Below are 27,983 nucleotides of genomic sequence, written 5' to 3' on the forward strand. Positions count from 1 at the left end.
AATATCTAAAAGTTATACCTTCTGCTTGTGCTTTTCTTTGTACTATACAGTGTGCATTATTTTATACTAGTTTTCTTTTTCTCTTGGGCTGCTTTTTTTTATTAACTTTGGTCCAGGGTCAATCCTCCAAAGGCTTCTTCATTCCTGGAACTCACCACGTCAGAGAGTTCAGTAAATAGAGCTGTAGTTTACTTAAATCTTTGCCGGACTGAAGCTGTGTGCACTGCTGTTTTTAACTTTGCTGAGGAAAAAAAAAAATCTACTGTCTGCCATCTGTACAGTCCCAATATACAGTAAGAAGTTGGAGGTTGGGAGCAAATTTCCACAAGAGCCTATGTCCCATTTTCAAAAATGAGTTGGTATTAGAAAGTGCTTGGTTACCTAACAGTCATCAGTGAAAGCCGGTCTATGTTGTCTGGTTACTTTTTGAGGCCACGGATTGATGTTTTCAGTATAGGATAAATATGCATTTTTGCATCAGTTAAATTAATGGAGCTTAGATAGATGCATATGAAAAAGTTGAGATGCTTAAAATCAAGAAGGTCCTGATTTGGGAAATGACCAAGAAAGACTGTCGGAGATGTTAAATTTTCTCTTCTTACTCTGCTGCAGGACACAACGATTACATCTGCCCAGCTACCAATCAATGCACGATAGACAAAAACAGGCGCAAAAGCTGCCAGGCATGCCGGCTACGGAAGTGTTATGAAGTGGGAATGATGAAATGTGGTGAGTTTTGCATGTCTGTGTTGTTTGCTTGGGTTTTGCTGGCTTTTTTTTTTTCCCCCTTCAGTCAATTCTGTGTAGTTTTTTTTTTCTCTTTTTTTCTTGGAATCCTAAAAAGGCACAACAGGCAATTAGAGCAAGGTTTAAGCTGGTTTTATAGGAAGGAATGTACCGATTCTTAAAGCAGAAGACGACTTTTCATTTTCAGAAGAAAACCCGTGGGAAGGAGTAAGGTGTAGGTTCAGCACAGGAAAACCGTAGTACCTCTGCAGAGCTCTGTGAAGGCAGTTGACTTGCATGCTACATTCTGCAAAATGGGTACCCAAGACCTGCTGCTGCCTGAGCCTCAAACCAAACTGAAAACCTTTCTAATATGGGGTAAGCGAGCCTGTACTGTGCTCTGCTGGTTGAATGTAATGCAAGAACAGCAGTGCTGCATCAAAGCAGTAGTTAATTAACCCAGTATCCTGCTTCCAAGAGTGGCAAGAGTGAATGCCTCGGGAGGATTGTAAGAATAAGACCGGCACCTAAGTGAAACTACTGCTGACAACTCTCAGCTTCCAAAAATTAGCAGTTGGGGACTTCTGGTCTGGAAGAGGTTTCTTGTATTTAATAGGTCTCAATATATTAATGGAATGACAACTTGTCCAATGTCCCTCTTTTTTATCCCGTGAAGTCTTAGCATCTACAACATCCCATGGCAAGGAGTTCTGCAGCTTGACCACACGTCCTGTGAAGAACTAGCTTTCTGGTTGCCAGGCTTTTTTGTGGGGCTTTGGTGGGGCAGCAGTGGGAAGGCAGAGGGGGGGCTGGTTTTTTTTTTGAACAGGCTATTTTCAGATGATGTCCTCCAGCTCTTCCATCAAAAGAAGTAGTGAACAACCACAGTTTGTCTCTGCACCACTCAGAATTATCCAGTCTTTACTCCTATTCCCATCTTGTACTTACAGAGATGTGACTTCACTGTAGTTGTACATTTATAGAGGATATTTTAAAGGTTACTTCTAAGAACAAAATAACTTAAAAGATATTTCAATATCTAATGTACTTTCACAGCCAAGGTTTGTTGTTGTTGTTTCTTATAGATTCCCCAATGTACATGATAGAAATAGGCTGGGAAAACATCACATAGGAACACTGGAGTGGAAAGGAGAAGGTTACTGTGCTTGGTCCTCTGTGATTGGCAGGTGTGCGTCTCATTTCATCCCATTTAATGTAGATACCTATTTCTATTTCAAGGCTAGGCAGTGTTTTCATCCTCCCACTGCTTTGATCTGAAGGCTGTTTGTAGAATATTATTTCTTTCTTTACAAACATTCTTCAGAATTCCAGCCTGCGTTTATTGCTGGACAATTAATGCCTGTTTGTTCTTGTGGCAACATTGTCTTGTAGCTTAGAGGCTCCTCTTCTCTTTATTGTTAATGCTCTGGTTGTGTTTACGGACTACATCATATCCCCTCACAGCCTTTGTTTTATTAGACTAAATAAACCGAGAAATCTCGTCCTCTTGCAAAAAAGGAAAGTAGACAGAATCTGGAAGTCGTCAGGGTAGCTTGTCCCTCAGTCTGCTCCAGGCTGAAATAATCTGTTTTGCACTTGGATGACCAGAATCACGGACAGTGTTCCTGTGAACTCTCCTCACTGTAGTAGCATTAATACATATCTGTTTCTGTGGGAGCTTTTCTCTGTGTGAGCTTTTCTCTGCGTGCAACCCAGGATCCTATTTGCCTTTTTCATGGTTGCATCACGCTGGTAGTTCGTAATCATTCTATGAGCTGTTATGATTGCAGCATCCTGTTCATTCCTAGCGGATAACTCCCAGCTTAGAGCTACAATTGCAATTGTTCCCTGTATTATTTTTGTACTCCTGAAGTACATTTAGTTTTTGTTGCTCAAGTCAGCTAGTTCTTTCTATATGAAGCTCCTATCTTCTTCTGCACTGATGATGCATCTCAGCTTTATCGGTGTTTTTCATTAATATGGTCTTAGCTACCTTTGCTGTCTGGCCTCCAGAAAGGAAAGCCTTACCCTTGCAAATGAGACTCCTTTTGAAACCTTACTTTCTGAATGGTGTTGCTGTCTTTTGTTCGTCTTTATGACTGAGAATTTTACTCAATGTTTTTCCAACAGGGGTTTCTATCAAGCCCCAGTTCTGGAGTTGGAGAGTTTCTGTAAAGACTGATTCCACTATGATATTATAAGGTGGTCCTCCACAGTGTTTTCCTCAAATGAATCTTTTTATTCTAATTATCCAGGAAGTCTTGATTTGTGATTAGACCTCATAGGCACTATGGTATTACAAGTAATAAATAATGATAATATGTACTTATGTCTTAGCCTGTGTTCCTTTTAATCTTGTCACATATTCATAGATTTCCTACAATAATGAATGTTTATAGGACATTAATGACTGTGCCAGCCCAAAAAAGGCACTTTGAAACTATAACAGGAAAACAACAGGAACTGTATTTTTAAAAAAAAATTAGTTTTTTAAATAGTAGCACTGAAATTTGAGACTCTTGAGAATTCAATTTGAGAATCTTAACAATTTAATTTCAGAAAAAGGAATATAAAAATTATTCAGAATTGTCTGAGTTGCCTGATGAGTTAAGAGGCACCTGTGAGTAAATCTGATGCCTGGACACATGGTGACAGACATTTAAACCAGACAGATTTTAAGACTGTATTTCTTGCATGAAATGTAAATGCCATTTCCTGCAGACTGGAGTGATTATCTTTTAATTTTTTTCTTGTTAGAGCCATGCTTTAATACCAGTTTTTTACTGTAGAAAGCCATAGAAGAGTATGTTTTCTTTTTAATGAAGGCTTTTCCCCATCTCCGCTCCTTTCCCAGGTCTCTTAGTGAATGCATTGGTTCACAACTGCTAAAAACCTGGATAGGATAGAATGGTTTCTAAGTGCATTTTGCTCAGTGGAGACCTGTTGTCCAGCAGAAGTGATAAAAGAACCTCAATTACCACTTTCATAGTTTATGAAAGCTCTTCATAAAAACTCTGCACTGTTTGCATCAAATCTTTAAATCCTCATTGTGCATATTATCAATAGACACCTTGAGAAAAAATACACATGTATGTGTGTGTGTATATATAGCATACATTCTGTGTGCAAATGTGTTTGGGGGGTACTTGCCATCTTTAAAACAGTAGGAGGCAGTAGGAAAGTGTTGCTTTGGAGTTTCGTGGTCTGAAATTCTCTTGGATGTCATCGCATTCATAAACGTTGAGAAGTCAACCCAACAAGCCACGGGTATTTCAGTGGAGACTAGCTTGGGGGTGCTTTGTATTAAGGAGATAACAGATTTTCTTACAAAATATACCATCATTGCCAAAAGCACAATAAGGGTCTTAGACACTGCATCTGCAAAGTTCTCTGTAGGAAGTCTGCGTTGCCTACTGTTCCAATCAAGAAAGCTACTGCTAAATTTTGGCACTGGGACTAGTGCTACCGGTAGAAAAATAATTGCAAAGCACTGTCACCAGGAACAAGGAAAACAGAAATACTGCAGTAAACTCTGCCCAGCAAACCCGAATAAAACAGATTGGGATAAAATTGATCTTCTCTTGGAGCTTTCTGGTGTTTACCTGGGGAGCCTGAAACGGACTGGGCTGTTTGCCAAGGGCAGTAAAGAAGAGAGGAGTTGCCTCATCACTTAGCTATAGCCACCCTGGGAGCAGCTATGCTTGTACTTTTCTTTTTTGCTTCCTGAGGCTTAAATAGACCTTCTTCCAAAAGGATTTTTCAGTTTCCCTGTGGGACTAGACTTACCTTTCATTTCCCTGCCCCGCCCCGCTCCCGTATCTTTTTCCCCATGTGCCAGTTCTCAACGTGTTGAAAATGTTCCAAAGACAAAGCTCCTCTCTGCCCCCTCCCCGCCACAAATGAGGAGGCTGAGGGCCATACTAAAAAGCGATGGATAGATACTGCCCTTAAATACTGGCATCGTTCCACAAGTTTTCGGAAAGAAAAACGGACTTCTCTGTGGGCTGGTATGGTTCAGGGTCTGGCGCTCTTTTTCTCCTGTGCTTGGCTGCTGCGTGCGGTTTCTAGATAGCACTTTGAAATACTGTAAATTACTTTTCACACAGAAAGTAAGTAGGAAAAAAATGTTTCATGGCATTCTTTGGACATCAGATGTATTAATTTGTATTTTAGCTATCACAGAAATTACTGTAATTTCAGCTCATGTTCTCATGTGTGTATGGCAGACGGCAGCTTCTTTGTCAGTAGGTCCGCTCCGTGAATACAGGCGTACTCACCAGAACATTTGCATTTGCTTTCAAAGGTGACTGGAGTGATAGTGATTTACTAATGTATACCTGAGTGAGTAATAAGCTCAAACACTTACAAAAACTGGTTATAATATATTCAATGGTAGAATCTGCAGTTGCTGTTGAACCAGTTAGTTACATAAGCAGTTGCCGGGGACCAAAATCAGTATTAAGAGCAACATGCCATATAACTGCCCACCGTATCAGACAGCAGAGACATTTGCAATTTTCAAAGAATTTGTAAAGCAGGAGTTGCTTTAAAAATAGTGTGTTTCACTGCCAATGATGTCTGTTGTGGCTTGTTCATGGGTGAGTGAACAACAGGCTCATTTTAATGACTTTTTTTTCAATATGTGTCTTATTTCTTATATTCTTGTGATCATTTACCCATGTGGTCCATGGTGCCCTTGGTCCAGCATTCTCAGCTGAATACTGCTATTTTCTTGTGCAAAGAATAGCTCTAAATAAGGAGAGTGCTGTAGGAAGAATGAGGGATTTGATCATCTTGTGCACTTCTCCAATTGCCTGAATTACCTTTATATGAATTAATGTTAGCTATTAAGTATAGTTAGAGCGTTTGTGGTAAAGTCGGAAATAGTCCCTAATCTGGGAAGCTGTAACTATTTTACTGCTGTGCCTTTACACAGATTGATTTACATCTCTGTGTCTAGTTAAGCCAAACATTAAGCTGGTCTATAATTATTTATAATATATAGATTTATAAGCACTTATACATGACTGTTGGATGCTAATAGACGTATAGGTAAAATTTCTCAGTCCTGCCTAAACTTTGGGTTAGAACAAAAAGCACAGAAGCTCCTTTACGTTGTTGAAATGTTGTTTTGATTGGAAAGGCTGCTACTTTCTGATATGTCAATTGACTAGCAAGCTTAAATGTTGTTTTCTTAGATGTGTAATCTTACAATGCACTCTTTTTTTTTTTTTTAATACAAGCAGAATAAACTTTAATGTGGAAATAAATGGTATCTCTTTTAATTACTGACGAGCTGTGTTTTATGCACACTGCTCAGTGACTCAGCCTTCACCTGCTTTGGCAATATATGTTGATTAAAAAATACAAACAATAATTCAGAATCTGGTTTAGTGGGGATTTTTTCCCCTCTTTTTTTCATCACCAACTATATTTTTTTTAGCAACAAGTTTTTTATACAGAAATGTCTAACACTCCTAGTTTGGCTTTCTGCACTGGAGATATGATTATAGAAACCGTTTTTATGTTTTAAATGGAGCATTTTTTTTTTTTTTTTTAATAAGTACTGGTTATACATGAAACTTGATTTAGTTAAATAACCTAAAGTAATTTAAAGGGGCTTGCTGTTTCCCAGTAAGAACCCTCCACAAGTATTGATACCTTTAATACTGTCAATAAGTATCACAACCTGACTGAATTATTTTAAGATGGAGCATGGAGTGCAGCTGCGCAGATGAAAATTGTACAAGATTGTATCAATTAGAACAGGATGCTAGACTACTATTTTTTAATCTTTTTTTAAATTTTACTGATTTCTTTGATCTTCATTAAAGTACCTGGTCACTTACCTGTGTGTTTATATTTTGGATAGGTTACAAAATAGTATTTAAAAATCTTTACAACAGTAAATTTGAAAGGATAACTTGGGTCTTGGCATCAAAGGCCTGATATTTTCCGTGCCGCAGAGAAGTCTGGGTGACAGCGTAACAGAGCTGAGGACAGCTGGTCAGAGGATGTAGAGTCCCACAAGAGTGCACTTGCTTCACTTCAGTGCCAGGAACTGAACTAGGGTCAATGAGCTGGTTGCAAGTGCTTGCTTGACCACATGTTACCTCTGGCAGGTGTGTCCAAACTGCTGGAATTTCTTCCTCATAGTGTCGTCAGGCATCTCCTCCTCTCCCCAGCTCCCTCTTAAACCAGCAGTTTTTCTGACTTTATTGTTTTAGATATGGTCCCTAACTGAACACCTTTTCCATGTGTTTAATTAAAAGCCTGCTATTTGTGTGTCTTCTTTTTTGGGGCTTCACAGCTCCACCAGGTACTGGAGAATAAAAACTATGCATGTTGTGGAGCAGTTGGTATTTTTTGATAGCCCAAGAAAATTTCTCCTCTGCCCTGCATCCCCCTATGGCTTCTAGTCCCTCTGTGCTATTTTTCTTGTTCTGTCCTTCAAGATGCCCATGTTCAATGTGCTTCAGCTCTCTAAATAGTGGAAACGATGTGAGGTGTTGCTTCTTGCTTTAGTTCAGTTCTCTCCTGGTGGTTACGGTCTCTACCGTGCACATTCATATGGAAATCAGAGCCATGGAGATCTCTGTAGGTAGACCACCCTGATACCTAGGCATTTCCTCATCTGTCTCCAGTTGTACTTTTGTTCTAGTTGCTTAGCTCACAGTCGACCTTTCCTCTTTGTCTTCCCTGATGGAAAATATTTACATACTTTCTGTGCATGACATGACTTCAGAACAGTCTGCAGCCCGCTGTGCCATTCTAATGGTTTTCTGAAGCTGACAAAGCACTTTAAGATTTTCCTCTTGACCTTTGTGCATCAGTCCAAAATGAGGCTTAGCACAGAGTTCACTACATCATCCAAGTGTCTTTTTAGAAATTAGTCTATGCCTCACTGTCCTTTGACTCTCTCAGGAAGAAAAGGATTTGCCCAGACAGACGGTTGAACTCTGACTTTGTAGTTCTGCAGGTAACCTTTTTTTGGGTATCATCAAGTTTGATTTCATGAATCTACCATAAGATAATGTCTCCAGCTCTGATTGTCTCTCCTGGTATGTTTTCTTTCCCTAACTGCTGTTCAGCTGCTCTGGCAACTTCTAGCTAGACGTCATTCAGCTAAGCATTTGGTTCTGCAAATCATTGATTGTTTTCCTTCAGTCCATTATTTCTGCAAATAGCCTGTCAGTACTCAACCCATTTCATCATACCCATATTCCTTTCAAGGACGCAAACCCATCCTTGCCCAAAATGGTGCTGACCTTAAGCTGGACTTCCCAGCTGATAATGCTTCCAGTTCCAAATGCCTTGTTCCATTTGGATTCCTCCATGCCTGAGGACTGTTCATTGAACCAGCTTTGCCTATTTGTATTCTCTAGTCTCTTGGGTTTCCAGATAGAGGGTGTTCTCCAATATTGAGAACTTCTTTAATGGTCATCCTGTTCTCTCTTACATCTGAGGTGGTTTACTGAACAGGCAGCAAGTGAGGATGATAGCAATGTGCAGTTGAAAGTTCCACATCCTTAAAGTCCTGGCAGACTTTGTTAGTCCTTACCCAGTCTTTTCAGTGCCTTCAGGTTGTACCCGATTGGCCTTTGCATCTCACCTTTCTCATGGGTTGACTCAAATGGTGCTTGATAGCTGCTGAAGACAAGACAGGACTATGACCTGAAAAGCCACCTCATCTGAGGAACCACCACCACTGAGAGTCTGCATTCACCCAACATTTTATTTACCAAGACAAAGCCTTGTCAACAGCATCTGAAATTAATTTTTTGTGCCCCAGTCCCTTTATTTTTAATTTGGTTTATGTTCGGACCTCTTTGCTAACTGAAACCCAGGGCCAGAATTCCATTGCCTGGTTGGAATTTAGACAACTCATGGTCTATATAACTCTGATGGATATGGATGAAGAATGGTAGGAATTACTGAATCCAGCAGCTTGACAGAAGGGAAACTGCCACATTGCCATGTCCCCAGATCCAGTAGCAAGTCTGAGCATGTAGTATTAGGCACATACACACACTATACCTGTATCCACAGTCAGCCACACAGATCAGCACAGACAGAACATACAGCACTCATGTGAACTGAGCAGAGGAAAATATATGTGTTTATACAATATGGATCCTTCCAGTAGCTGGGTTTAGACACTCAGTCTGTCAAATAATTGGCCTGTGGATCCCCATATCTCCCCAGCTGATGGCCTCTGGGTCTGCAGCCTCACCGCAGTTGCTGGTAGTCAGACCTTCTCCCACACAAATGGCTACAGAAATACATGTGCTATGGATCCCTGCAATAACTGGCTTTAGAAAGTCAATGTTATCCAGTAGCTGGCCCCTGGATCCTCTATTCTTCCAGGTACCTTGTGCACAAACTCCTTTGCACACATGTGCGTGTGTGCGCGCACACACACACACACACACAAATAGGTCTCTGGCAGCTGGTCCAAACCTATGGCCTTACTGGTAGCTGACACCCAGATCCTCTGGTCTTTCTAGTAGATGGCTTGGAATGCCTGGTCCCTCCAGGTGAACTGAAAAGCCTTTCCTGTTGACTTATCTGCTGGGTATCATGCCCAGACCACAGGCTGATCATTCTCCTTTGATAGCCCTGACAGTAGCCTAGTCAGTGTGCTTGTCGTCATTGATTAGGTTCTTGGGATTCTTCCATCTTCGTCGTTCCTTTGCTTCTTTGTCTTCATGCACTTTATGGAGCCTTTAATCACATACCCTAATGAAGAAGAACCAGAGACTGTGACCAGCACAAGAAGTCTTTAGGCAACACACCAAAAAGGCTTCATAAATGTAGTAATGTCAAGATAGTAGCAGTAGCAGAAAGGATGCTTTTGTCAAATTCATTGTGGGACTGAAACCAAATGAGACAATTTATTATGCTTTAAGACTCCGTGGTCTCTATGTATGCAATAATAAATGTTGGTTTGGTATAGATTTATGTTAGCACAGGCATTTTCATACCTATGAAAATTTAACCTTTGAGTATCATATGTCAGTAAAAGTATTGATGACCAGCACAAAAAATTAACTTCTAAAAGATTTGGAGGACAATTTAGCTGTGATACTAGAAATGTTAAGTGCTGGAGGATTCCTGTCTAAGGATCTCTTCAGCAACTTAATGTTTTTAAATATCCTGATTTTTAATACGGTACAATCTTGCACGTTAGTTGCTGCCAAGGATTATTTGTAAATCAGTAAACATAGCCCTTGTTACAGAATATGCTGAAGGGGTGAGGGAAGTAGAAACCATGGCTGAATGTTTTAGCAAATCCCCATACTGTGTTTTTGGAGACACTTTTAGACTCTTTCCATGGCAGCTATGCAAGAACAGATAACAGTGTTCTTGCACTGTTGGTGGTCCCACCAATAACACTGACAGAGAACTGGAGAATGTTTGGTGTCGTCAGAATGAACAATAAATTAATTCCAGGAATTTAAAGGACTGTTCTTTGCAACAGAAATAGCGTTCTGCATGCAGAAGTCCAAACAGGGGGCTTGCTCCTTCAAGTTGTAGATACCTGAATTCGCTTCGGGGAAACTCCTGCTGGCTTAATGGGATGTAGGGAGAAAATGGGTTGCATCTTAGTAAGTCCCTAGCTGAACACCCAGCTGGCAGTGAGGCCTGGCTGTGCTTCTGGCTGAGGTATTTACTCTGTATCATGGCCCAGACTTTCAGAAGTCTTTTCTTCCCCCAGTTTACATCTAAAACAGAATTTAAAAACAGAATTTACAAACATGTATCTTTATTTGCATTTAAAGACCTGATTTATCTCTTTTTGATGTCAATGGGAATTTTCCCATGGACTTTTAAAGTGAGTTAACTGAAGTTAAAAAATAAACATTTTTCAACATTATTTTTTGTTTAGTAGAATAAACAAAAGCCTCAGCTGAAGTCAGTGGAAACAAAGTTAACTCAATGCTGAATGCTCTAGCAATTCTGAAACCTGATGTTCAATATTAGAACATCCAATTTTAAAGGGTTTTTCCCCTTCTCCCCAAACATTTGGATTTACATAATGCAACGCTGAGAGAAAAATACTTCAATGCAATCATGTGCCTCTCGTGTCAGCCTCAAGAAGAGAACGTTGTGGATATCGGATCCTGCGTCGCCATCGTAATTCAGAAGATCAGGTGCATTGCATTGGCAAAGCTAAGAAATACAATGAGACGGCGACCCGCGTAAAAGAGATCCTGCTCAGCACAGTCAGTCCGGAGCAGTTTGTTTTAACACTACTTGAAGCGGAGCCTCCCAATGTGTTGGTGAGTCGTCCCAGCAAACCATTCACGGAGGCCTCCATGATGATGTCCCTGACAAAACTGGCAGACAAAGAGCTGGTTCACATGATTGGTTGGGCAAAAAAAATTCCTGGTAAGAATTTCAATCTTGTTTTTGTTTATTTTATTCAATGCTTTTATCATCAATATATCATTCTCTACCCTGAAATAATAGCACAGCACAGTAAATGTGCGGTATGAAAATCTTAAGCTTTTTATCCTATAAAGTAATGGACAATTTATTGCTCTCAGTAATTCACCTGGATGTATTTTGATTTAGACAACGACCTAGCCCATAATTTGCTATCTGTTGTTAGTCAAATACTCGTTCATTTTGCTAAAAAGCGTAGTTGGTGTTGCATGTAATTTCTACCTCATCAACTAGAAATACCTGATTAATCTGATTTAGATGGTTCATTAAAAGGGGTATTAATTAGACTGCTATAAAAAAGAATTTAAGACCAAATTCTTTCCTTGAATCCTGATAGAAGGTTTCCAATACAGTTGATGAAAACTGAAGTGTGTCCAAGCGCTGAGTGTCTGCAATTGCTTCAGTTGACATAGTTACTGCACAAGAGCATCAAAGTGGTGCATAGTATCAATCTCAGAATTATTGTGCCCTCTTCTTCAAAACAAAAATCAATAAGGATGCTTTTGGTTGTTGGCAGCACTAAGAACATGCACTGAAGTACAACTACATGCGTTATTGCCTTGAATGTTTCAAATGCGACCACAGTATCGTGGCAATGTACCATTTCATGTCTTACAAACTAGAAGCGGTGAGCATTTGCAATTCCTTCTTCATGAAGCACCCATGATTAAAACAGTCAGACTAAAGAATAAAAGCCAGAATAAAAGCAGCCAGCAAACAGAGAAGATAGTTGGCAAAGTTGTGCAGAAAAACTTGCTGGCTGGCATAGTCTAAACCGCAGACTGTGGCCCTTTAGTGAGAACTAAGGTGACCAACTAATAATAGTGAGCTGAAAGAAGCATTGAATAATTGATAGACGTATAGCAGCACGGGGCTTAATCCTTAACTTCAGACATAGTGCTCTGCTAGAAGTTATCCCTACGGCTGTGCTTACCTCGCATGGCTAATATATTCTGCAGTGCGTCTGGTAGTCCTAACCCCACGTCCATCAGGACTGAGGAGCCAGCACACCATGGCTCCTCTCTTGGATTTTATGCTGAAGGCAACCAGAGCATGCTGGCACGTGCCCTGGTCTTGTCACGCTTGTGCACTATAAACAGCACTTCCTGCTGCTTGAATACGCACCTAGGAAGACGTGACAGTTATCCTTACGTCTAGAAATAAATCGAGTGTGTACACAGTACGGGAAACAAGCTTGGTGGAGAATCTTTTGTATAATCCTTAAACTAAAACTTTAGCATAAGGGAAGCGGATCCTATTTCAGATCTAGTTGGAGTGGCTGAAGGTTCTACCAGCTCCAGCTGCTGGACCACATCTCCTAGTTGCAGATTACAGTCTCCATGGCTCAGTGTGGAGCCATGGAGACACAACTCCACATGTTGGAGGGTTCAGGTGTGACGGTTTTAGGGTGTGCAAATTCCAGGTCAGCTGCTGAGCTGCTGGGGAGGAGATGCTTGCACAGCACGAGCATCTTAAACCACGCTGGCCGTTTGGAAAGTGATAGTGTTTTTGCTGTTAATGTGGAATGTTTTAAACTGAGAGCCCGAATCCTTAATCCTTTTTTTTCCTGATTTAAGAAACTCTGAAAATCACTGTAAAGTAAGTAACCATAGGGGGTTAAGTGGTGTCTATTGCTATAATTTCTTGTCTGATCAGAAAAACTTGAATAAAAGGTACCATTTCAGAGGACTCCATATAGTCATGTTAATCCAGTAGGAAGTGAATTGTGAAGGAAAACCAGAGAAAGTCTTAGCAAACAACCTCATTTTAAGCAATATTTGAATGGGGAAAAAACCCAAAACAACCTTTTCCATTTTCTGATTGTTCTTAATTTCTGTTTTTTTTTAACTATGTCAGCTGTTTAAAAAAACCCAAACAACCACAAATACAAAACTTCAACCAGTTGAGATTAATTTTTTTAATTTGTTAATAGATCAGTTTCCAAACCAACCCCAATTTTGACATTGATCGCTTCTAGTTTATTTTCGACATCTGTCCGAAATAAAGACTTTTCTTGGCAATAAGAGAACTGTATGAAGAAAACCCATTGAAGCAGTCAAACCCCTTCAAAACAGTTCCTGGGAATGTTGACACTTTATCGTGTATGTTTGTTTTTTCTGATCACTCCTGTTACACAGAACAGAAGTAAACACCATTTTAAAGCAATGCCAAAAATAGATGTGATGTTTAATACGTACCTAATTATAAGTAATATTGCCATATTACATGGTAGTTAGAGCATTTTACTTGAATGTGGATTTATTTATTTTTTCCATTAAAATAACTGTGATGACTAAAGCTTAAGTCAGAATTTCAGTTTTCAAAAATTCTTGCCTGAAGTTAATCATCTAGATCCATGCTCTGCTTCCTGGAGGTAAGGTCTTAGGAAAAAAATACAGAGTTCGTGACTAATGGCCCAGTGAACAGTAATTTTACTTTCTGTAAAGCTGAATATTTGCTTTTGTGTAGCTGAGTAAGAAGCCCATTTTCACCTCTAAATTATTATTGGATATTATTTTGACACCGAAAGTGAAAGAAAATCTTTTTATTTTTCCTTATAGATGCTGATGTTAACAGTAACATTTTGTCTAAATAGGAAAGATAAATGTTTAAATTTTATGGTTTTTCATATTTAATATTTAATGACCTTTTACTCTGTGACTGTATTTTTTTTCTGTACTTTCAGCTTAATGGATTGTATTTTTGTTGTTGCTCAGTAAAATAGAAGCTGACACCTGGATTTTTTTCCTTCTGAATTCCAAGTATTTTAATTTTAAGTTGTCAGACAGCAGAACATAACTTCTGTAATTGCCTTTTACTTTGTTGACCTAGTCTAAGAGAGTTGAATGTGGTTCATAGCTGAACCTGTATTGCTAATCGATAGGATGTTGTCATAATATTGAAATTTGGATTCATTATGCAACCTAGCGTGTCGATGGCCAGAGCAGTGTGTCTTTTGCTAGTTACTGTGCATCCAGCACAAGATTTTTCTTGTCTTAGTAATTTGTAATTAAATGATTAGTTATAGAGCACACGAGTTAAAGGACATGTCCTACAGCCATAGAAAAAGAAGTCGTTTAATGTACTCTGCAGCAAATACAGTAGGACTTCTGACACTGCAATGGAAGCTGTGGTGGTTATGATGTGCTGTCCTCGATCTTTAAAGCTTGTTAGGAAAAGGGAAGGTATAGCCCTTCTGACAGCTGTGCTCAATGGTCATAAATCATACTGCTGGTGCTGATAATGTGAGTTTAGCAGATGACATCTGGGATAAATCTGCATCTTTAAGTATCTGTAGATTGAATGCTGGGACTTGGTCTGACACCTCGCTCAACTGAGATAGTTTTTAAACCAAATAACTGGTTGTTTATGCTAGAGAAATCAGCACACGCCTGTGTAAATATTTATTTAAATAAACTTCTGAAATGTCTTTGGGCTGTTGTTTCCCAGGAAACTGCCACTGTCGGTTTATACTATTCACACTTCCATGGTTATTTTTCTAAAAGCGCTTTTAAAATTATGAGTGTGTGTCTGGCAGATAATCTATTGTTGGCTGTGGATTCGGTAGTAAATTCTGTGACAGCGAAATCCAGGACGGAAGGTACTGTTCATAGGCTCCTGTTTACCCTTCTTATAAAATAAAGAGCAAGGCTATCCATTTTGAAAGGCAGCACTTTTAGCAATGATAAGAGAGAGTGCACATTACCCAGTTTATGTCAACCCAGGGCTGTCACCGACTGTCTTCCAGCCTAGTAGTTTAATAAGATTAAAATACGTGGAGCATTTGTATAAATTACTGACAGCAGATTCTTTGACAGCGCAAAGGTACTGTGTGCATTTTAAGACCTCAGACAACTGGAAAGAGCTGTGGGAAACCTGTCTCCCACGGCCAGGCTGTGTAATGATTTTTCACTATGCAGAGTCGTAGATACCAGCTTGTCTAAAAATGAAGCACCTTTGCTGATACCTATCTAACGCAGCTCTGCTTTGAAAACTGTGGCCTGATCTTGGTTTTGAACACAGCTACGCTTTGACCACTGAACTGGTTATCATCTTATCTGTGCTTTATTCCTTGACTGAGCAGTCTGCTTTCCCACTTGCATTTTGGTAATTCACACGTCTTCTGTTTTCTGTGTTTTGGGGTTTTTTTTGCACGTGTGTTAATGTTATTTCTCTTTATTTGGCTTCTATGCATCTTTTTTCCCTGGTCTTTTTTGCAGGGGAAGAGAAAGGGAGGGCAACTACTCTATCTCCCTTCTGGCTGTGTTGCAGTGCTGTCTGACACCTTGCTATAACTTCTGGAGACAACTAAATGCTGGGACAGGCTTAGGCACAATCGCATTAATTGTGTTCTTGCTTCTAGGATGCTGCGAATGGAGGCAATGGGGACACTAATACCTTCAGCAACTACCCTTGAGTTTTTTTTCTCTGGTTTATTGCAATTTTGGGGAAGGGGGTTGCAGGAAAAGGATGGGCTGGGGTCAACACGTCATTTACAAAGGGGATGATAACACAGAGGCACAAATATGTGGGTTCTTTCATAGTTACCCAACAAACCCAGAAACGTGCCTGTCTTATGAGAAAAAAAAACCACCCTGCAAGCAACAACCATGTGCATTCTGGGGAAAGAACAGGCTATTTTCTTAGGAGTCCTCTGCAGTGCAATGCAGTAATCTCCCACAAATGTGAGTTTCCTGAGTGAATCCCTGATGCCTCTCAGGAGCCTGTGGGACTGACATCTAAAGAGGTGGCCAAGCATAAGGCAGGTCCTCTGCCATCACCTGAGTTTCACCAGCTGTGTGGGAGTAATTGCACTTGACCATCACTCTGCTTTATTTCAAATGTTTTGTGGAAGATTTGACAATGATAATAACAAAAATTTATGTTCCTATTTGAGATGGCAGCATGGCGCTTCTGATGTCAGTGCTCCCTTTTCTGGCTTTCTTCACAGCCCATCATTCTTTCTATTTCTTTTTGTTTCTAACATACTCAGTCTTCTTTATCAAAACAGAGAAATAAACAGGTTGATTTATTTTATGCTATTTTCATCATTTTAGGTTTCATTGATCTCAGCCTCTATGACCAAGTAAGACTCTTGGAGAGCTGCTGGATGGAAGTTTTAATGGTTGGTTTGATGTGGAGATCAATCGACCATCCTGGGAAACTGATTTTTGCACCTGACCTTGTATTAGACAGGTAAGGGAAATAAATTTCTTGAGAACACTTCATATTAGCATGTTTGGAGGGGGTGTGAATGGTAAGAGGAAGAGGATTAAGTATGGGAGATGCTATTAGTATTTTATCTAACAATATCATTTACTTGTATTGGTAACAATAATGTCACAAGGTTCCACATCCTTACAGGGGCTTAAGGAATGCTAAACATAAACAGTATTGTTGAACTTGCCAGTTCCTTAATTCCTGTAGCATGTGACAGTTTGAAGTTTCTCTGTATTTTTTTTTCACATCTTTTGTTGGTTTTGTTCCTTTTGGTCTGGGTCTCTAGATGCTGAAACTGTAGACACATCAACACAATGCACTACATTGTCAATCAATTTCTTCCAGCTGATAGATTTTCTCCCCCCATCCCTCAAAAAAAAGCAGACATAGTGTCAGGCCATATTTTAATTATTTTAAGTAGCTTTTCTACCTATTTTTCTTCCTGCCCCTAGTGCAGACTTCATAAATAGCTATAATAATGAACATTGCAGCACTAGTCAAAAGGGATTAAAAAAACCCTAGCTTGCTTTTTAATACTGAAGGTATTTTTTTCAAGCTAAAGCAGGGTGTTTGCAAAATTATTTCTCCATAACATCATGTACCAACAGGGAAGAACATGGATTAGTAAGGGTGTTTTTCTACAGGATCTTAGAAGGATTTGACCTGGGCTTCACATTGGTAAAAAGTCAGGGAAACAATCTACTCTCTTGGGTAGATTTAAAATGCCTCTTAACCTTTTCAACCTGGGGAAATTCAGTTCTGTACCAGTTCTGTGGCTTGAGCTGAATAATGATCACCGTCATAGATACAGAAAGCAAAATGGGTTAGTAAGAGAAATAAATTTAATTTATAAAAGATATGAAATAAATTATTATTTGCTTATATAAAATTCAATGCAAGGACACGCTGTGTCGTTCAATGCAATAATAAGAAATTCCTGAAAATGTATGATACATTTAGTTCCTCGGGAGCTAACATGTGCTGAATAGAGTGAGCTTATTTGATGCATTCCTTCATCTCCACACGACACAGCAGAGTGGGAGCTAGCAAGCGTCTGGGCATACCGTAATTTTATTCTTTTTAAGACATGCGTATATGAAACTGGTCTGTAACTTCATTGTTTTTATCTTAGCTGAACTTCAGATACATTTCCTACATAATCTTTGTAGACAAGTACTTCTCTGATGCTTGTGTCTCTGTTTTGAAACTGGCAGCTGCCTGTGCTTCTACAAAGCTTAAAATTCTCCTTTGCTATGAGGAACGTGGGAAACTGGGCGATCCTCAGGCAGCTGCCTTTCTGCGGGCAGTACTTGCTGCACCTGGTTAGTGTTGTCTGCCTGCGCCTGCCTCACAGCCTGCAGGCTCAGCGCCTTCCGCTTGGGATCCAGTAGAGGAGTAAAGTTCTTTAATTCTCCTGCACTGCTGTGCTTAAGTCTGTCTTGTCTTAAAAAAGCTACAGAAAAAAAAACCCTCAGTCTTCCAGATGATAGTATAAGAAGCAACCCTTTGAATACTCTGTTGTAGAGCTTAATTGCTTTTTAAGTCCAGTACGTGTAAAAAAAAAACTAACCAAAAAACTGGAACAGTAACTTCAGTGGTTTGAAATTTGCTGCTGCTTAATTTTAAACTCATTGGAATGGCTTAGGGTTGTTTGGGTTTTTTTTCAGATCAGAGAATGGGACCGTTTCTAATATCCAAAACAGAGAAAGTTGCATTCAGTAAACACTCGCAAACAGAAAAATAACCAAACCACCAAAACCCCAAAAATCTTCAAAGAAAAAGGGGATGGAGGATGGGGGTAGAGGTTGTTTTATTCTTTAAAAATGTCTTAGTGTTCCAAGAAACTTATTTTAGGGGATCTGTCTTATTCACCAAGTCCTGAGGCCTCCGTCAGGTACAAATAGTGATGGCACCAGTTGTGGTATTAACTCTTCGTGGAACAAATCTGGAAGATGATTCAAAATGGTATTGTGCCCTGCACTACAGAGTTTCAAACCGATTATCCAGAATTATACTGGCTATGAGGATAAAGCCTCTACACAGAAATATGGTCATACTTACCTGCAGTCAGTCCTGCATGCGCTTTAAAGAGAAAATCAGTTTCTTAGGGGTGCTGACCTTTTATACCAGTGTAATTTTCAATTTAGATTTCATGATAGAACCTTTTGAATCCTCCCAAAGATGAGATGGATAGGCCTTTTGCAACCTCCTTTATGCTTTGACTTTTATCTGGCTGAGTCAGAGTTCCTTAATTCTACTTTTTGGGTAATATTTTAAATGTGTTTCCATAGGGATGAGGGGAAATGCGTAGAGGGAATTTTGGAGATCTTTGATATGCTCCTGGCCATGACCTCGAGGTTCCGAGAGCTGAAACTGCAGCACAAGGAGTATCTGTGTGTCAAGGCAATGATCCTCCTCAATTCCAGTGAGTACGCAGTTGACTCTGACGCTCACCAAATTGTACTTTTTATTTCGAGAGTGGCTGGGAAATCAGCCTCTAAAAATGGCAGAAATATCAAATGCGATAAAGCCGTTGAAAGAGAACAATAGGAAAGGACTTCTAACCATCACTTTGTAAGGATTTTTGCTCAAGAAACTTCTAAACTGTATCATTTGCTGGATTTAGGGTCTATGTTCTGTTGTAAGAATCGCATGAAAGACCCAAAGTCTGAGAGCTTCTCACAGGGTTGGGCTCATGACCCAGGCTGTGGGTCTGTCCTTTTCAATAAGAACTTTTGCTCGTATCTCTGTGGATCCTGGTCATGTGTAAAGTTGCTGTACAGCTCTACAAACCTGTCCTTAATTCTTAATTCTAGTAAAACTAATTACTCAACTGAGTGATGATTAATTGGGCTTAAATGCTCCTATTTAATGGTAATTAATTGGTAGAAATGATTGAAAGTACTCAACAGTTCTGCAAGATGAATTTCAGGACAGGAGCTTTGCTTTGCAGCCTCTTACACAAGGTGAATAAGAGTGTGTGTTTGCTAGTTTAGGGTAGTCTGCAGTAAAATAATTTTGTTCCCCAGAACATGCTGTAATTAATGTTGTCAGAAAAAACCCACAACAAAACAACATCTAACTATTTACATCTCCTGTTTTCAGCAAGGAGCTGCTGCATAATTCTCAGCCTGGTTCTGAAGGGGAATAGTCCAGCTGTTATCCCACTTGTTTATTTCAACAGACAACAAAAGCTGTTCTTTCTTTCTTAAAAAAACCCACAACAACAACCAACCAAAAAACCCAACAAAAAACCATGTTCATCAGCCATATTTTCTTCAAAGCCTCACCTCTCAAAAAGTCTGTCCTTTCACCTCTCCCTGCTCTCCTTTCTTGTCAAAGTTAATCTTTTACTCCTAATTTTCAAGGTGTTCTGGAGCTCTGTCCTTCCATAAGTATCTTTGGAAGGATTTTTTTTTTTTTAATAATACCCAGGTCTCTTCTACTCTATCAATAATGTTATTGTGTGTTTCCAAACCTTCCTAGTGGTGTTTTCTTCTCTTCCCTCTCCATACCCCCAATCCCCTTTTTTTGCTTTTGCTGACTTTTAAGGTTTCTCACTGTAGGCAAGTACTGCATTATGGCACCCTTAGCGAGCTGTAGGGAGACCATGGCAGGCTGGGTCTATGAGCTGTGTCTCTCACCATGTTCTCTTCCCTCCCTAGGATATACTCAGAGAAAAAAAAAAAAACTTTTCAGCAAGAAGGTATTAGAGCAAGCATAATGCTATAATTCATAATAGTTACTGAACTACAAGGTACAGAGTGATTCAAAGGAAAAACCCCTGGAGAATGGAGAGCATGTCCATTCTCTGGACTGACGGGTCTATGTTCAACATGTTGTCTTGGGAGGATTTGGGAGAGTTATTCAGTTTGCAAATGATGTGGCCGTCAAATTTTGGCAAAGGAATGTAAGTAAGTCGGAGCTTGGTGTGGCACATGGAGCATCGTTTGTGCAGCCTTGAGAGGGAGCGTCAGGAAGTCTATCTTCTCTAATCCTGTTGAAATATTACATCAGAAAAAAAATCCACAGTGGTAGCTTTTTTTCCTTCCTCATAAGCAGGGAGTATTTCTTTCTCTTCTCTGGTTAGGCATGTTTCCTTTGTCAGCAGAAGAACCTGAAAGCAACAGGAAACTGCATCACCTTCTTAATGTAGTCACAGATGCTTTGGTGTGGGTTATTGCAAAGAGCGGAATCCCCTCGCAGCAGCAGACAACTCGTCTGGCCAATTTGTTGATGCTCCTGTCTCACGTCAGACACGCAAGGTAAATTTAACAGAATGTGTGTAAGGCGTAAGGTGTTGGTGTTTGTTTCTTACAGCAACAAAGCAAGGCTTGAAGTCCAGAGCACTCCCGAGGGAATCCAGGTACTGCTCTTCATCTCTGTTCATTGTAAGGCTTTCCTTCCTAGCACAACTAAACAGGCAATATGCTGAAGTGCTTGCTGGCGCTCAGAAATGTTGTGTTGATATTGAAATGCTGCCTTAACTGTATTACGTTAAATTGTTCGTTATCTATCTGCCTGAAATGTTTAACAATAATAACACAAATTCGGTCTGTCAAAAAAAAACCCACCCGGCCACCAAAACTCTTCCACTCTTCGCCTCTTTCAGAACTGATCTGCAGCGTGGGCTTTGGTGGAGCAAAGTGTACTTTGGGTGCCATGTTTGTCCCAGGCCACATTTGTTGTTTTTTATTCAGAACCACAGTATTTTTGCCAAATGACTTGTGCTACAGCGATGCCACCCTCCTGCTTTCCCCATGGGAGGCAGCTCCTCTGCTCCCTGCCAGTTCCTGGACCTCCTTGAGCTGCTCATCTTTGCTTGCAGTACAGCAGACTCAAACGCAGGGCCCTACAAACAGATGCTTTAATTTTCAGGCTGTTTGTCACTTTAAATTATTACCCAGAGACCAGCTATTCACAAGGCTGTCTTATGTCTTGGCTTTGGACTGTGTTTCCAGGGAAGACGGTCCTGGGACCAGGCTGGAGCATGCAAAGGGGAGATGGGCATATCTGACTTGTATAGGGACACTGGAAAAGAGACAGCCACCTTTGCAGCAAGCTTCCTGGGAGAGCGGGTAGCAGCAGCAGGGACCTGACTGTGCCAAAAGGCAGCTTTTAACAGCCAGTTTGTGAACTGAGGGGGGAGTTTGAGAGCCGGCCCTACGGAAGCTACAGCACCAGCCAGAGCTGAACCTGACTCACGCCTCTGATGCATTGCCATCACGTGGGTTGCCCACTGCGGTGTGACACCACATCACAGCATCGCAGGAGCTCTTGTTCTGGCATGGTGTGAATAAACATTGTAAATCTTTGCAAAATTTTTATATTTTCTTATTAAAACGAGTTTTTATGGTGTGCCTGCCTCAACTGAAGTCTGGAGGCTACTCGTTGTGACCTGTCTCCTTTACGTTGCTTAGCACTGGTCAGTCAATTATATTTTGTTCTGGAAATAATTGATGCTCTTAGCCTTGATTACCAAATGATGCGGAACTCTCAAGAGCTGGGTGTAGGAGTGGGGCTGCAATTTCGTATTAACGTATTTATAACTCTTGAATTGTAGCAGAACCTCATTTTTCTGGAAGCATTGCCCCCCTCCCAATCCAGTCCACCAGGTCAGCTATGTGCTGGCTGTCTGCTGCTATTTCCACTGTATTTGGTATTGAGCAAGCACACTTAGATTTCAACCCCAAAACCTTGAGTGCATCTGAAGTAAATGTATGTGCAACTGCAATGGCAACAGCCATTTCCTGGTAGTCCAAATCATGATACAGCCACAGAGCGTTCAAGCTAACAAGGTGACATTGTCTCTTACTGCATAACAAAAAAATTACTTTTAAAGCCTGTAGCCATCTGCAAGATCTGGCACTGGACATGCAGAGAGGAAACAAACTGCTTGAAGTTAGCCAGGGTAGTTTCGTCTTCCTACTCAACCAGGCAGGAGGGGTAGGTAGTCACTAGGGCTACACATTGTAAATTCCCCTTTTGTATAAAGCTGCAGCGTGTGGGCCTCCCACTTTTACAGCATCAAAGAGGTTTTCTCTTTGATTTCAATAGGGTCGGTACATCTGCATTATTTTCTGAAGTCAGTTCGTGTGGTGTAGAACAAATCTTGGTTCTCTAAATAGTAAAACACTCAGCTTTGAAGTATTGGGATGTTGTTACTGTTGATAGTGGTAAGTGATCTCCGGGACTACAGCAGCTGAATCCTTTTAACTCCTGATAAAAAAAGGACTCTCTTGAGGCCGCGAATGTGTTTTCCTTCTCTGCATTGTCAGACCCAGATCGCTGACTTATTTTTTGTTCTCCTTCACAGTAACAAGGGAATGGAGCATCTCCTGAGCATGAAGTGTAAAAATGTGGTCCCAGTGTATGACTTGCTGCTGGAGATGTTGAATGCGCACACTCTCCGAGGCCCAAGGAAGTCTCCGGTCACACATCCCGAATTTGGCCCATTAGAACAAATGGAGACGGGAGACAGTCTGCGGAACGGGGCAGCCCAGTAATTCTGTCGAGACCTGGAAATGTGAAGCTTGTTCAAAGCTATGGGAGAAAACAAAGCTGCTGTGATGGGACTGCTGCAGTGTGACCAAGTGCGAGTCCTCATCTCTTCTAGATTTGCACATCTGCATCTCGGGAAGGGCTTGTGGGACGCACACCTTTGTCTGTGTTTCTGACAATTATAATAGCTGCACTTTTATAGTGCCTTTTCTGAGACTCTTCAAAAACACCTTGTGAAATTAAGCCTCAGAACAGTACTGCGAGGCAGGGAATTGCTGCCTCTCCTTTCCAGAGGCAGGTGAACTGAGGAGACAGAGAGATAAAGGGCCTGGCTTAAGATGACAGAAGAAGTCTGTCAGGGCTAGGAGTGAGCACCTAGGTCTCCATCTCCCGGACCAAGGCTTTTAAGCGCTGACTGATGATCTCCTCTTTCAGCATGAGATCGTATGAAATGTAGAGCAGCATTGTTTGGGACAGATCCGCTTACCTGTGTGCTGGTCCCTGGGGAATACCTGGTTTGCAGCTGATCTAGATAAAGTGCTGAGATATGTACAGCGTAAAGGAGTTTCTTCTGTTCTTAAATATGCAATGGCTGCAAGCGCCTTCATTTGAAGGCCATTCAGAATAGCTTCTAGGGCCTGTTCAGAGCCTCTTCAGAAATGTTAAACCAAGCTTAAGTTTGTATTTTGTGAGCCTGTTCTTAACACTCACATTATTATCTGTGTATAATTCTTCAGTGCTTTAAACAACGACCAAACTGCCTAGATTTTTCAGTCAATGGTGACCTTTGAAACGTGTTTTGTCTGTGAGATTAACATGTTGTTTTATATATTTATTAATGATGTTAAATCTATTATAATATTTAGGTACAAGAGGTTTCTCTGTGAATATTAACTGTTTGCATTTGTTTATGATCTGCTAATCAGGGCTTGTGAAATCAGCTAGAAACAAACCATCTTCCCTCCCCTTTTGACTCGCGTGTGGAATTATGTCCTGCCCACCCAAAACCTCTTGCAGGGGGTGAGGCAGTGGATGGGAATCTAAGCTGGGACCTGCTTTTGCCTGCTGCCCTCAGGTTTGCTGCTTGCTTGTTTTCAAAGCGCATGGCACCTTATGCTCTGGTTTTCGTATCTTGTATAGGATCCCTCAAAGAGCAGGGGGGATGATGGTTCTGGCACTGCCTTTGCTTCGCAGGTGTGATGACTTGTTTGAATTTCACTGAAAATTACATTAAACCCCCCCTGTTGCGCTGATTTCTGCATGTGTTTAAGCTGCACTGAGCAAAAAGACAAGAGGCAATAGCCTAGCCGATGACCTCAGCAAAGAGCAGGATGGCATCATTCGTTCTGGCAACTGCCGATGCCGCATTTTGATGTGAGCTAGAATTGCAGTCACTCAAAATGTGTATGTTTAAATATAATACATGTATGTTCTGGACATTTCAGGTGTGGTGAAATTAAATTGGGATCACACCAAAAGTCTATTTTGAGCCAATAAGTCTTTTGGATTAGGGACTTTGATTAGCATGCCATTTGCATACTTTGAATATTAGTCAAACCTTTGATCTTGGTGTTTTTTCAAAGCCAAGGACAACATTTTTTATAGGAGGAGCACAAAGAGTTTTCAGTGAGTCACACAAATATATTGTCTTGTTTTGATCTTGTACTATAGCAGATGCTGCTGATGGTCTAAATTTTTACTAGCTATCTTTTTATTGTTTTTAAGAAACTGTAAAATAGCAGTGCCCTTCTAAATAAGTGTAATATTTACTACAAAAAAGGGAAAAAATGTGAGTACAGTCTGGAATTTATGGGTACTTTCATTCTGAGGGAAGTTTTGCTGTGAAACCGACGTGTTTCAGTGTTTCTTGGGCTTGATCACCTTCTGGCCTCAATGCCTGTTGTATTGTTCTTCTTCTGATTTTCCTTATCCTGTGTAATCTTTTTGTTTAATATAGTTTTTCAAAGAAATGTTTAAGTGATTTTGTTTGGTTGGTTGGTTTGCTTTAGAAGTGCTGAATTTACGTGCAATCTTGAAAGAAACCTCTCAACAAGAAAATGGGAAAGAGCGGGTATAAATCGTAAGATTAACTTCTAAACGGAAATTTGCTCTGGCTTGACTTTGTAAAAGGGCGATGCTGCAGATTTGTGCCACGTGTTGTGATTCATATATGCCGTTACTAGCACAGTGCGACTAGGAAAATGATGTGATTTTAACAGATATTTTTTGTCTTGTTGAGCACCATTTTATTAAAAGTTACTACTAGTGTTTTAAAGTGGGCAAAAGCCAATAGCTGTCGACTCTGGATTAATGTAGCTGTGTTTGTATTTGGATAAGGAGAAGGTGCACGTCTCTAAAGCAGCACAGTTTATAAACAGGGAGCTGTGTGACAAAAATGACTGAACAGGGGTGCCTTCGCCTCTTGAGAGAGATGTTGGGTTTATCATGGGTCTGTGTCCCGCAGACTCTCTCGATGCTGCATTCCTGGTGTGGAGCATGTCCATGTCCCTGCCAGGCCTGAGCAGAGCTGCCACGCTGTGTTCCCGTTTAGATATTGGAGGGGCTTTTCCAGTTTCAGCACGAATGAATTGAGTGCTGAGGAGGGGGTGAGGAGGGAAGGAGAGCGGAGCTGGTTGATGGCTTTCCTACACTGCTCTGCTGTACCTCGGCTTCTGCTGCTGAGCTGGGACCTGGCCAGAGGTGGCTGTTCCTACTTGAAGAAATTATGCTGCACTTCTGGGATGTTCACAGAGGTGAGCAGACTTGGTTCATGCAGGGGTGCCAGTTGCCATGGATTTAAAAAAAAAGAAAGAAAGAAAGAAAGAAAGAAAGAAAGAAAGAAAGAAAGAAAGAAAGAAAGAAAGAAAGAAAGAAAGAAAGAAAGAAAGAAAGAAAGAAAGAACCCTCAAACTTCTCCTTATGTGTGCTGTTAAAAACATGCTGAGGTTCCCCTCAAGTCTGGAACTAGAACCAAATGGTAAAACCACCTTTTTTTTTTTTTGGAAGAAATGTGGTAAGTCTTGGAGCATTTTAGGCAGGTGAAATGCTTTGTGTCCAGGAATGTGAGACCTTTTCCACACCTCCAGCTTCTTGCAAATGACCCATTTTTAGTGCTGTCACGTTGCCAGTCAGAGAGGAGAATATGGGGAAAAAGATGTGTTGGAACAGTCTCCCTTGAGATAGTGCCCGACAGGCTGGGTGCTCCCGTAAAATGTGTAGCAAACTAAGACAGGTAGCACTTAAATTTTTTTTTTCAATATAATATACATATATAATCTCCCCAGGATGTATATCCCTGCCTCCACTGCCTATGCATTTTGGTTTTTGTGTTTTAGTTTGGCTAAGAGGTCTTGACTTTCTTGACTTAGCCAAGCTGGCCTCCTGCCTCCCCTGCCCGACTTCTTGCACATTGGGATTGAGAGCTCTTGCACCCTGAGAAAAATGTCTTTAAATATCTCCCAGCTCTCATTCGCTCCTTTGCTTCTGAGGGCAGTTTCCCAAGGGATCCCATGCACTAGCACCCTAAACAGCCGACAGTTTGCCTTTCTGAGGTTTAGGGACCCGACTCTACTTTTCACCCATCTTGTACCCCTCGAGATTGAGAATTCCACCAGGGCATGACCGCACGACTGCAGCCCAGGCTACCTCCAGTCTTCACCTCTCTGGTAAGTTCTGCATGAGTGAGCAACAGGTCCAGCAGTGCCTCTCCTCTGGTCGGGCTCTCCGTCACCTGTACTAGGACTGCTTGCAGTTCGCCGTGCTGCTTTTCCAACAGATGTCCGGGTGGTTGGAGTTCCCCTATCAGGATCGGGGTCTGCGAATGTGATTTAGAATTGCTTGCAGATGATGCAAAATACATATGTATAAATTGGCACCAAAGTTTGACGTGGACTCAGCCCGAGCACACCGAGCATCGCTAAGGGCCATGGCCGTGACTGGGGTCTTGAAAGGCACAATGCTGCTGCTGCTGCCGGGCCCTCCTCATGGCTTTGGAGCCTGATTATACGGAAGGCAAGCCTGAGCTTTTCCCATTAAGCTGGACCCAAATGATTTTTCAAAGCTGGCCCAGAGAGCCTGCTTTTGTGCATCCAAGGTTGTTCCTTTGTCTGAATAATAGAAAATAGTTGTGCACTGATGAAATAGCTGCTCTTCCCTAAGATGTGCTTTAACCCACATATATTAAAAATGCGGTTGTAATTATGGGTCTATTTCGATCTTAGCACAGCAAGCGCATGGCAAAGATAGATGGCACTCTCTCCTTCCCTGCCCTTCCCCACCAAGATGAGGTGCCCATGGAAGACAGGGTGCTCTTACCTGGAGACCTGAAATTTGCATGGCTTTGTCTGAGGTGCCTTAAAGTGAGTACATCTAAGGGCCTGTCACGGGAATTACTGTTTCATAGGGCTGAATACCGATCTCATATATATTCAATATATATACCAATATATTCCGTCCAGTTCCTCGGATGGCAGAGTAGCTTATAACCCCTGTTCCTGGCTGTTGTAAGCGAGCACAGCCAAGGACAGTCACCACCATGGCAGCTGCTTTTAGCCTCAGCCGAGCTGTAGGCTGCACCATTTCTTTCAGTGGTGCACAGTCCCGTGATCCATACACTCAGGGCTGGAAGTCACGGAAACGCCGTTGCTATCATCATCATTCGTCTCAGAAGAAATCGTTTGACGCTATTTATGTCCTGCAAGATCATGATTCAGGAAAGCAGTTCAGGATGTGGTCGTCTGTTGTGCTGACCCAGTGCCTAAACTAATACTAAAGAGAGCGTTGTAAACGGGAATATGAAAAGCAAGTGGATTGCTAAAATATGGAAAATAAATATTATTTACATTCATTTTTCACAGTGTTTTACCACTGAACTGAAGTGTGGTGAGTTAAATGGCACGGTTTCATAGCTAAGATTTCATTTTATTTATGATCTGGATATTTTTTAACTCTTTCCATCTTTACACGTAGGAGTCACCGACACTCCTCATGCATTGTTGAGTGTCAGTGATTTCAATTTAAGTGCATGAAGAAAACAAGATTGCTATGCCATAAAAATGCCAACTTCTGCTGCTACTGCCTAAACAGAC

General features: G+C 40.9%; 1 protein-coding gene across 3 annotated transcripts in view; it reads left to right on the plus strand.

Annotated features, from left to right (window-relative positions):
• ESR2 (estrogen receptor 2) overlaps nucleotides 1-25,186 on the plus strand; it is a 37,371-nt gene extending 12,185 nt beyond the window's left edge. The window contains exons 4-9 of one of the 3 annotated variants that reach the window (XM_076345616.1): nucleotides 613-729; nucleotides 10,819-11,118; nucleotides 16,233-16,371; nucleotides 18,687-18,820; nucleotides 20,486-20,660; nucleotides 22,712-25,186. In XM_076345616.1, coding sequence (XP_076201731.1) covers nucleotides 613-729; nucleotides 10,819-11,118; nucleotides 16,233-16,371; nucleotides 18,687-18,820; nucleotides 20,486-20,660; nucleotides 22,712-22,901 — 1,055 coding nt within the window. In that variant the 3' untranslated portion in view covers nucleotides 22,902-25,186. Of the gene's footprint in view, nucleotides 1-612; nucleotides 730-10,818; nucleotides 11,119-16,232; nucleotides 16,372-18,686; nucleotides 18,821-20,485; nucleotides 20,661-20,715; nucleotides 20,762-22,711 lie in introns of all 3 variants that reach the window. The other 2 variants (XM_076345617.1, XM_076345618.1) reach the window with 2 other exon arrangements.
• Nucleotides 25,187-27,983: the final 2,797 nt, after the last annotated feature.

Source organism: Aptenodytes patagonicus, chromosome 7 (assembly GCF_965638725.1).
Source record: "Aptenodytes patagonicus chromosome 7, bAptPat1.pri.cur, whole genome shotgun sequence".
Classification (NCBI taxonomy): Eukaryota; Metazoa; Chordata; class Aves; order Sphenisciformes; family Spheniscidae; genus Aptenodytes; species Aptenodytes patagonicus.